Below are 11,816 nucleotides of genomic sequence, written 5' to 3'. Positions count from 1 at the left end.
ATTTTAGTGTAGAATTTTAATAAATTAATTAGTACAAAAATTTTGCACAATCCGTAGCTCTTAATAGGTAGGTAAATTTTTTTGTAGGATACCTCTTTTTAACACAACTACTAACCGAAATGAAGTTTTATTCTTAGTAACTGTATTTTAATTTTAATAATGTATTTGTTAAATTTATAGATACAACATAAACTAGAGACAGTAAATAATATAGATTTGTTAATTGTTGTCAATACATTACTAGAAATATTTTCAGCTTTAGTGTGATACATTTTTTGACTAGATTTTTACCCTGATATCTGATCCTCATTCTCCCTCTGTGTTTTTCTGTTTTTATTTGTTTCTTTCTCCGCTTTGACAGCTTTTTTTTTCTGACTGCTTTTTGTTTTTGTTGAATTTATATTTTACTGAACATTGTTAAGATAACTAATATTTAACCAAATAAATAAAATCATAAATTCCTGTATTTATTTTCTTTTCATATAAACCATTAATAAATGAATAAACTAATTCGTATAATTTTATACTTAAAATATAATATGTTCCTCCGCATTTCACAACCTTAATGCATAGTATCGTTTGTTTTTATAAAAAGCAGCTATCATGTGGTAATGTCTGTGTGGGTTTCCATTGAAATGTTTTGTGTTTTACCGTCCAAAAATCCAATACAATATTCACACTCGTGTGGTAACCTATACTAAACTCACAATAGTTCACTCGCTTTATTTGGCTACTGATAATTACAAGGTCCCAAAATGTCACAATCTTAACGTATCATAATCGTTATATTTATTTTTATGGTAAATCATTATGTTTTACATACATGCATCTCTCTTCATATATTTTATTTATCAATAGTATTTTATGTTGTGATAGTGTCACAGTTTTTTTGTTCATGCCAGCATTAATTAAATATTTATTTCAAGGATGCATCGTCGGATGATGACCAAAACTGCCTTAAGTACCTTTTTGCCGATCTATTTGGTAAATGAAAGATAAATCTCTTAACGCATTTAAACTGTTCACGTGTGACCAAAATTAGAGATGTTAACACCGTTAGATGTGAGTGGAGAATCTTAGTGCAGCCAATATTTTTTCAGCTTTGTTTTCCATGGAAAGGATTTTTTTCATTTCACCTTTGCTTTGGGATTGGTAGTTGAACTACTAGATCTAGATTCATTTCTGCGCTTTAGTCCCCTGTCCCTCTGATGGATTTAGCCAGAATACAATATCTATAGGATCAGAAGATCATTATGCTTTATAGTTCAAACTCAAATGCTAGACCATACCTCATTACCGTAGATATCCGGATGCCGCTTTTTCCTAGATAATTATTTTACTAGACGAATCAATAATTTGCAATTATACTCAAAACATTCCGAAATATCAGTTTGTTTCGATTCGTATACTACCAAAACTTACTTTCTTGACTAACAAAAAATCTTACATTTTTAACATCCTTTTATTTGATTTTGTACCTTAATTGTGTTTTTATACTGTTTTGTGAATGGATTTTTAATATTCCATAGGAAGGTGTATGTGCCGACTGTGTAAATCTCAAAGGCGACGTAAAAAATCTTATCATACGAAGTCACTGCAGAATATCAAATCTAGGCATATAGGTATGGTTAGTGGTGGCTGGTATTTGGATGGATATCTACTTTTCTTTGTCTTGGGAAATACTGCTTATGTTTACCAGTATCTGAGTAACTAATACTTGTAATTGGGAAACATAAAACACTTGTCATATTCAAACTAAATCAATCTTCTCTCTAACACAACAATCTTTGTCAGTGGCATCGCACATGCCTGATTGTATGACTACACCAAAAACTACCAAAATTCGAGCATATTTTTCACCATACTTATCAACATAATAATAATTTTCTTTCTACCAATTTGTGATCAATTTCATTTAATGTTGATATCGTATTTATCTTTTAAAATGTATTTTTTTAGATCTTGACGCCCGGTTATGTATGTTAATGTCATAAATAATTTAACATTTTTATTATTTTAATAATCTTATGTTTATCTTTTATGGTAGTTTAACCCTATAATTTAATAAAATTGTGATATTACGGACCAAATCTTTGATTGTGATACTATACGAGTAGCCGGTATTATTATATTTTAAGTCTCATTTAAGAAATAAATACTTGTTTTTAATCGCTTATTTGATCAAGTGATTATTTGTACGATTAAAACAAAATTCTAATTGATGTGTGTTTACAATAATTATAATCATGTTTTATATACTAAATATTCCTATCGAAAATACCTCTTTTTAACAATTTTTGGCAATTATTGTATTTGTTGGACTTAGTTATAATTAAAGGAAATTTAACTTCATTTTTATTATCTTACTAAGTCAAATTAATTTACCAATAAGATTATCAATTAATCTTAAGTTCTTGCAACTTACTTAATACATAGTGGTACTTATTATAATTATTATTATCTAAGTAATATTATTTATCTAAAAAATATCACTTTATTGATATTTTGAAATGTATTTTTTTACTTAAAATGTAATTTTTTGTTTTACCTAGCTATTCAAATTATTTTTGACTCTTGAAAAGGGTTATATCATTCAAAAATCCATATTTATTCAAATGTCTAATACTTCGCTCCTTTGATTTATGCTATATCAGTATTTTTTTCATTTGTATCTTCAAAAGTATTCAATTTTTTTTTGTGCTTTATATTTTTATAAGAGAAAGAAAAATAATTGTCCACAATTATTGTGATACAAGTGCTGGTCAGTTGTAGTGATGCTCATAACTAATTTATGGAAATAATCTAATAATTCATAGCCAGTTATATGAATATAAAATCAATCTATTGCTATGAGAGAGAATAAGAATATTTTGTAGAATTTTTTCTTGCATTCTGTGCCAAATTCAGAAGGTTTTTAATGGGTGTTTTCTAATCCTTTTTTTTTCTTTTCTTGGCAATGTATGCTATAATATACTTATTCTGGTCTCATTCTTAACTGCATTACCAAAATTCATATTAAACTTTAAATAAAACCAAAAATATTTTTTTTTATTCTGCCAAGATAAGGGAATGTTTTTTTTCAATTTTCTCTTTCCCAATTTTTTTCTGGATATTTCAAATAAAGTAAAACAATTTTAGGGGTTTTTAGAGTTGATCAACATGTTGGATAAATTATTTTCATGATACTAATTATTTTAGTAACAGTTACAAATTATCATTTGACAAATATTATTAAACAATTATTATAAAACAGTTACTTTGATAGCTGAATTTTTTGGTTATCATTAACATCTTGGTGATTATATTTACGCATGTAACCGAATAATTAGATTATTTTCATACCCATTGGATTTTGCTATTTGAGATGGGTGGTTATGTGATCGCTAACACTAGCCAGTTGTATTGAGGGGATCCAAAAGACCATCCGAGAGTCTTAGGGGAATCGCTGTCAGCCAAAAGATATAAAAGAAAGTTAATTTATTATTCAAAAAGAATGTGAATAACTATGCAGATTAATGAGAGAGGAGTACGATGTATTGATAGTGGCCATGTCGTCCCTATCCCTCAGATTCCCTTTATGCCTCTGCTCATTTTTATTTAAGTTTAAACAAACTACAAAAATCATTGATAAACATAATTCAAAAGGAAAAAACTATGTATATATATCAATGGCAACTACGTAAACTATCAAATTATATTGAAAACATGTATTCTTCAGGTATCTATCACCTTTGTAATAATTTTCAAAATGTTTTTTTTTCAGGATTGCAATATGTTAACTCAAAGTAAATCTTGTCACATAAAGTTATGTCCATAAGGAATACTTTAAGGCGTCTTTAATTGGCTGCCCTGAAAGTTTGTATTTTTTTTTTTACATATGTTCATCTAAAAGGCTCTTTTAAAACATATTTAACCTTAAATCAATTAAAAGAATGAGAATAAAATAAAGAAAAAACAACTGAAGTTAATTTAAAACAAGAAAATTAGACAGAAAAATTTGTAGTAAATAAATTAACATCAATGGATACCAAATTACTTTTTTTCTATAGTCTACGTATTATAAAATGCATAATTAGTATTTTAAAAATCAGGACTCAATAGTTCGTAGTTTTTTGTGCTGCAATTTGGGTTGCGAAAATATTTATTTATTTTACAGAAACAAACATTCAACAATGATATAATTACATAAATAGATTCAGTTTAAAGACAGACCAGCAAAGTTTCTAAATAAAAAATCATACATATTAAATCGTGGTACAACATGAAAGTGTGTATTTGTATGAGAGTAAGTGTAGAGGTGTGTTTATGTGTATTTGTGTGGGAGTAAGTGTTCAGGTGAATGTAAACGTGAGCATCATTAAATAGCAAGTGGGAGCGTATCGCAGCCAGAAAGAATGAGTCTTGATTTATTTTTAATAAATTAAGGGGCATGTTAAATATATCAATAGATAGATTTATAATAAAATATATAAAATATCATAAACAATCGTATCTTGATATTTTCAGGATACAATAGCGTACGCATCTTGATGTTTTCAAGATACGATTGTTGCAATTTGATATTTTCAAGGTACGGTGGATACATTTTAATGTTTTCAAGATACAATAATTGTATTCTTATGATTGAACGTCCAACACCATGTCCTTTTGGAAGGGGCTTCCGGGGGAACAGATCCTACCACTAAGACTCATTTTATAATACAATTTGTATTACTGAATGAGGGTTGTCCTGCTGGCAAGACCTATGGAAATGAAGGAGTGACATAATAAGCGCTCTGGACCTTCTGTCATTAATATTTTTAATATACGATTGTTTACGCACCTTGACATTATCAAATACAATAGTTTAAACGGCATTTCTATATATGATAGTTTACGCAGTGTTTTCAAATACAATAGTTTACGTGGTGTTTTCAAATACTAAAGTTTACGCAATGTTTTCAAATACGATAGTTTATGCAGCGTTTTCAAATAAGTAGTTTACGCAGCTGCCATCGATATGTCTACATGTCTAGCCAGTAGTAAGTAGTTGTGTGGCGCCAGATGAACGGGGTGTGCGGCGCGGCGCGGGCGGAGGCACGGCGCGGCGCGGGAGAGGCGGTGCGGCGCTCGCGCTCCTCAGGTACCCGCAAGCTGCACAAGTGCCTGTCCACGGCCTCCTACAGCGAGGACGCGCGCCCCCCGCCCCCCGCCAACTCCACACACCAATCGCTGCTAGTCACCAGACAGTATTGCAGTTTTGGTAGTACAGTCACCTGACATCGTTATAACTTACACCTGTGTTCGTTTTGTTTTTTACATTATTATTTCGCTTTTTGAAATACAACAAATTTATTTTTAATCAACCCTTTCTCAACTTGTCAAGCCAGCTTTAGCGTGGGTTTTTCATATAATAATAATTTATGCAAAACTTTCAAAAGATAATAAACTTCAAAAAGACAAAAAAATAACTACCTCGAGACAAAATCTGGTCTATTTTAGTGATAATTTATATCTAGAAAGACTTGCTCCAAAATATTTAAGATCCTGTCTCGAGTTTACGATGCGACAATCGACAATCGCGACATTGATGCATGCAAACTATAGTTCATGCTGTGCTCATCGAGGAACAACCATCATTTCGCAACTGTTATGTTAACTTACATTTTTGTATAAATGGATGAAAGCTAACTTTTTTTTATCCAACCCATTTGTTGATTTTGACAAAAGCCATTTATTATTCAACTAAAAATCAACTTTATCTTAACGTTTTTCAATGCAACTGTTTCTTAAGGGCCAGTTGCACGACGGAATAAAATAAGTTTAAAATGTTTCAAATTAAGTCATTCTCACGCTTTTGTCAAAATATGCAAAATGCATTGTTTTATCTTACTTTTTTCATGGAGCCAATTTTGTCCATTTTGATAAAAACTCAACACTCAATTGATCCTAAGCCAAGGAAATATTGAAGTTTAGATAGCTTTTAAAACCAATAAACGATTGGTATAATGATGAATATTAATATATCGATTAGTTTTAGTACCACTTGTGCACATATTTTATTTTGTTCTGACTAACAGAGAACAGAATTCGAATTCAAGAGAAGTTGGAACATAAATTAGTACCTATTATTTTTATTTATTGGGATTATGCCCTGTCATTATCTGTGATCACTTTACATTTTATAACAGAATAATCAATGATACTAAGGCAAAGTGCATAGAATGTTGTGTCTTCATTTTGCGAAGTTCAAAATTTTCTTAGATTCCCATCTGATATGTTTTTTTGACTAAAAAAGTTTCCCCGACATAGTAAATTCCAATTGGTCAAAAGGTTGTAAACTTTTGTAAATGGTATTATAGATAGATTGGTATTATAGATAGCACCGGCTTTGAAAATCTAATATTAATTATTAATTAATATAGTTCCTAATGCACTTAAACTAAATTGCAATATTTCAATTTTAGGTCTTTTTTCAACTAGTCATTTACATCGGAATCAAGTTGTGGTAAAGCGGAATCTAACTTTTGATCCGTCTTTTGTTTTGTGGATTTATGTTTTTTATCTCTAATATTCAGATAGTTGAGAAAGGGTGTGATGTATAATTATTTTTAATTAAAAACTGTTTTTTCATTTTTGTTAAAAAAAGTTGTTCTTAAAATGAAATTTCGATTCTTATTTTAAGTACTTGGTAATATTTTTGCTCTCTTTAATAGTTTTTACAAATAGGCGTATGATTTTGTCATAATTTTATTGTTTTTCATCCATCAACTTAATAAAATTAATGTTTATTAAATATTATTTATTTTGTGTTCATTATTTAAAATTAATTACTTTATGGAAATATATTTTAAATACACAATACATCTAAATATATAAATAAATAAAAAATTTCTGTACAAACTTCTATCTTTTTAGTATCAAATTATAAAGCATTGTTTTAACATAAAATAGCTGAATGATTTAGTAAATAAACTCAGTATTATTTATTTGTTTCTATGAATTATGTTGTCTTTTATGACTAATAATAATTGTAGATTCTTAATATGTGTTTAATACTAATTAAAAATTATTGTTTTATCTAAACATTTTAGTTGTGGATAATTTTTCAGTTTTAGAGTACTTTACCCTTCTGTTTCCTTGGTTGTCTCAATTTTATTTACCTTTTCTTTAGTTTGTTTTGTGTTTAATGTGTAAAAAACCAATATGATCAAGATCCGTTTCCATTATTTTTGCTTTTTATGTCAAATAACTTTTTCTGCACCCTTAACACAGTGGGTGATCCCCTTTCCCTATTTCCGATAACAAACATATTTAAAGCTGTTTGAAGTAACACGCTACCTTTCTCTTAACAGGGTGTTCACAAAGTCATAATGAAGGTACCCTAAATCTTTTTTTCCAAATCTTTTATCAATCTCAAGGAATAGATTTATCCAGCATGCCCCTGACATGGCACTGACCCTACCAATTAAATGTTCTCTAGTCGATCTCACAAACTTCAAATTATTACTGAAATCTTTAATACTAACACATTTTTGCAACACATCCTTCAAATTCCTTTTTCAATCACAAAATTTTGCTATTCTAGACTTTCGTACAAAAATCCAGCACCAATTTGTCCATGCTTCCTTTAATTAGAATTTTACAGCACCTCCATTGGCATGAATAATTTCAATATTATCTCAGGCCATCTCATCGAGTGATCGAGACGTTCCCTGATACTAAATTTGTACAAATTTTATTTTGCTATTCTTTTTTTTCTTTTCCTTTTTTAACTTTAGGTTTCTGTAAATGTTTTTAAAATTATTTTCTGTAAACAAATGTCAACTTTTTTTGCTTAAATTTTCAGATCGGAATCATATTATAGGTAAATTTATAATGGTTTTAGAATAGTTTTGTTTTTTCCTTGCTAGATGGATCCACTTATCTGTTGTTATCCTCATGTAAACACATTATTTCATTTTGTATCTATTATGTATTGATCACAGCTGGAAAGGAATAGCAGTAAACAACAGATATGCCATGTATAAAAACAAAATGTTTAAATTATGAATTTAAATCAAATTGACGAGACACTTTTTCTTAACCTTTAAACATGAAACATTAAATAAACTGTGTAACATAACTTACAAATTAAATTAAACTGTAAAATTAGTTAAATTTTGCTGAATACACTGAATGCTTTTTAAAATTTTGGTGATGTATAAAATTAATTTTCCTTTGTGTGTAAGATAGCAAGTTTAGCAGAGCAATTAACTGAAAATTATATAATGTTTACTGATTAAATATTTATTTAAAAATAAATCTGCACATTCAGCTATCAGCAAAATTAACAAACCATAATACCTTAACATTTTAACATCTGCACAACATAGAATAGGGATACTATATCTAATCAATTAAAATATTTTTTTCTATTCAAATATGTTTTACTCGTATTATAATTTTGTAACATTGAAATAAAAAAACTTTTTTTTTTTTCAATTATGATAGTTTTCTTTGTTTAATGTATTTAATTAAGATGTATGTTTTTTATTGAGTTAATTTTATATTTGTTATTAGCGTTTAGATTTTTATGAGTAACCTTATACAAACAATCTTTTTCAGTTATCCAGGTAATTTTCACTGTTGAATATGCGCGCTTAACTATTGCTTAGTACAATTTGAAATGAGACCTTCACTCATACAATATTGGTGTAGATTTTCACATTATGATTTGAAGAAATAGTATCTCTTGTCTGTGTATAGGCCACAATAATAGAAGCATGAAAATTTCTAACACAGGGGGGCGAATTTAGACTTATTTTCCGTAAAGGCTCTACCTACAAAGTTGTCTGTTACATGCATCCACTATGTAGATGCACTTCTACGACCACTACTGTAAAATCATATTCCCGATGACAAAATTTTCACTCCCTTCTGTAGACATATTATTGTATGTAGTTTTTCTTCACACGATGTAGAGAACTGATCTGCGAACACTACACCTCTTAATCTACACTATTTTAGTTTTTATCTCATTTTATGAACACACCTCTTTCATTTCATTTCGAAGCACATTGTGATTTCATTTTATGTTTTGAATTTAATTTGAGCATGACATAGATATTTTGTAAAGGTGACGTACTATCCAAAACTCTAAGCTACTACTCTGTAAGAAATATCCTTTTTCTGTTCAACAGTCTTCAACTGAGACCTTACACTAGGGCTGATTAACGTGTGTGCTGTTTGGATTTTTAATCTTTAAAGACTTGTTGATTAAAGCTAGATAAAAAAAATATTCATTATAACATCTGATCATATCAGAAAGTAATATTTTCTAAATTAGTAATGAGACTGATATTTTTTTTTTTTATCTAATTTGATATCAATATTCTAGTCTTTCTTACCCGTAATCTTCGTTGTTATTTATGTCTACAATAACTACTTTAATTTAATTTATATACTTTATTAGCTTTTTATATGTATCCAACCTTGTGTTATTTTTTATTCATATTTTAGCAAAAGAAAATTTCCAAAAATCACAGCTATAAAGTATATTATGTATCTCATTTACTCTTTGGAAAAATTATAACCATTTGTTTTATTGCAATTATTATCAAGTTAGAATCATTTATCCCTTATTTAAAAATATTAATATGCTTCTAACAAATATATGATTTCAAAGTATACACAGCAAAAGCTGTATATTATTTTTAATAATACTATTTGTTTTAAGAATATGCTTTACAATCCCATTCTTCTAACAAATCTAAGTGAATTCAAACATTATTCTTGTAACCTTTCTCTTCTATCTTTCTGTGGTTCTTTCTGCTTTCTGTTGCTCGGTAGAGTTGTACGCACTTTCATGAAATGATCACTAATTACTAACTCTCTATATCCTTCTCTGCATCGAGTCTGATGAATGTCTTCTTGAATGCATCCTTGGCACTCTTTTGAATAGTTTATTGAAGACCTCTTCTTACAAACACAATATAAATTAAATCATAAACAAACTCTTTTGAAATTTCTGTTTTTGTAATGGTAATGTTTTTATAGAGAAATTATACTTTGAAATACTCATTGCTAATATGCATTAATTTACATAAGAAAGTACTTCTCAAATTTAATTACATAAATTCTAAAAGAGTTGCTTTTTGTTTGTGAAATAAATCATGTATAAATTTTAATGTGCACTTATAATGGCAATCATGTTTTAAAAACATAAGTGTCGTACCAACTATTTCTGGTTTTAATTTTTATTACTTTTCTCTTAACCAAAATACTAAAAATAAAGGTTATCGTTGCTATACGGTACATGTTTTTGTATATTTAGTAACTAACACTGTATCTTATAGTGAATGAAAAGCTGATGACATTTGCATTACTGCTTTTCCATGCCTGCTTTGCATATATTTATTTATTTGCTTCTGGACCATGTTAATTGCAATTTTGCATAAAATATAATACATACTCTTATTATGTGATGTTGTTCCTCTTTGCATTAACTTGGCTCAGTTTTTAAGATATTATTTTTGTTATTTTATTTTGATTAAAAAAGTCAAATAGGCAAGGAGAATCTGATATCACAAAGAAAAAGACATATTTTGTGTACATACACAATATGCCTATTAATTTTCATAAACAATCTTACCAAGACTTCTTGCCTATTTATATGTTTTATCACTTCTTAAAATAACCTAATTTTGACTTTGATCATTCAAATATATATTTTTTTATTTTTGCGACCATCAAATGTACTGGCATGTGAATACTAAAATAGTATGTTGTATTATTTATAAACTCATATTAAAGTCGCGTTTTCCTCGATGCTACAACAGTTAAATTAATACTTTTTACAAAATTTACACAAATGCTTTTACTGTGCCTTGTTTTGTGTGTGTTTATTATATGTATTAAGTATTTATTATGCCAATTCATTTATGATCGCCAAAATATACATAGTTGTTGTGCATATAGCATTGTTTATTGTCTATTTGTCTGTTATCCTCAATATTCATTTAAAAAACCATCACAAAACATAAATAATAATTATTTTAAAATTAAAATAAGAGAACTTTGCTTTTAACCACGTATTTTATATTTCATTATCGACCGGTTTCAAAGCTACTAAGCTAAGTAGAAAATAACCAAACAAACAATATTTCCTATAGTCCACTCCTATCTTGTTTTAGAAATAAAGATCATATGTAAAACCCCCTCATGCCTGACCTCGCACATTTACAAAAACAAAATCCACAGGACACAAATTGATTTATTATGTTTAGATAGTAGACACTGTTAAAATTTAAAAAATAAGATAATGTTCATTACTTGCTAAATTTTACTTTGATGAGGAAGCTTGTGTACATAGAATTAAGGACTTTAATTCTATGCTTGTGTAGCTTCAAAACCGGTTGCTTATAAAATATAACATAAATAGTTAAAAACAAAGTTGTTTTATTTTAATTTTAAATATAATGAATAACCGCCAAAATAATTGCTTCAAAATGAATTAAAAATAATTGTTTTTCTCATAATTAATGAAAATATTGTATACACTTCATAAATTTGCTTATGGTTAGCACATTGTGGCACTGTGAAGGGGAGTTCCGGATTTTATATCCTACTGGATTATCATTAAACCTGAAACCCAATACCTAAAAATCATTATATTGCAACATTAAATAAATAAAAAAAAAAGAGGAATATTATTGGTTAATTATCCCTCTATTTTTTTACAAATTCACTCCATTTTTTCACAAATGGAATTTGTTGCGTCAAAAAGCCTAATCAAATTATTAAGATGTACGTAATATTCGCATAATGCATATAATGACATAATTAGGTTTTTTCAC

General features: G+C 28.2%; 1 protein-coding gene across 8 annotated transcripts in view; it reads left to right on the top strand.

The window, feature by feature from the left end:
• Tomosyn (syntaxin-binding protein tomosyn) overlaps positions 1 to 11,816 on the top strand; it is a 160,974-nt gene that overhangs the window by 134,704 nt on the left and 14,454 nt on the right. For 3 of the 8 annotated variants that reach the window (XM_088229865.1, XM_088229860.1, XM_088229861.1), the window contains exon 14: positions 1,530 to 1,622. The exons of 2 other annotated variants lie outside the window; for them this stretch is intronic. In XM_088229865.1, the coding sequence (XP_088085991.1) occupies positions 1,530 to 1,622 (93 nt within the window). Of the gene's footprint in view, positions 1 to 1,529; positions 1,623 to 5,043; positions 5,123 to 11,816 lie in introns of all 8 variants that reach the window. 3 more of the 8 variants (XM_088229863.1, XM_088229862.1, XM_088229864.1) reach the window with 1 other exon arrangement.

The sequence above is a fragment of the Micrasema longulum genome, unplaced genomic scaffold (genome assembly GCF_059751315.1).
Source record: "Micrasema longulum isolate JH-2025_06_02 unplaced genomic scaffold, ASM5975131v1 h1tg000720l, whole genome shotgun sequence".
Classification (NCBI taxonomy): domain Eukaryota; kingdom Metazoa; phylum Arthropoda; class Insecta; order Trichoptera; family Brachycentridae; genus Micrasema; species Micrasema longulum.
The sequence above is the reverse complement of the archived record's forward strand: the minus strand, read 5'-3'. Positions and strand labels throughout refer to the sequence as shown.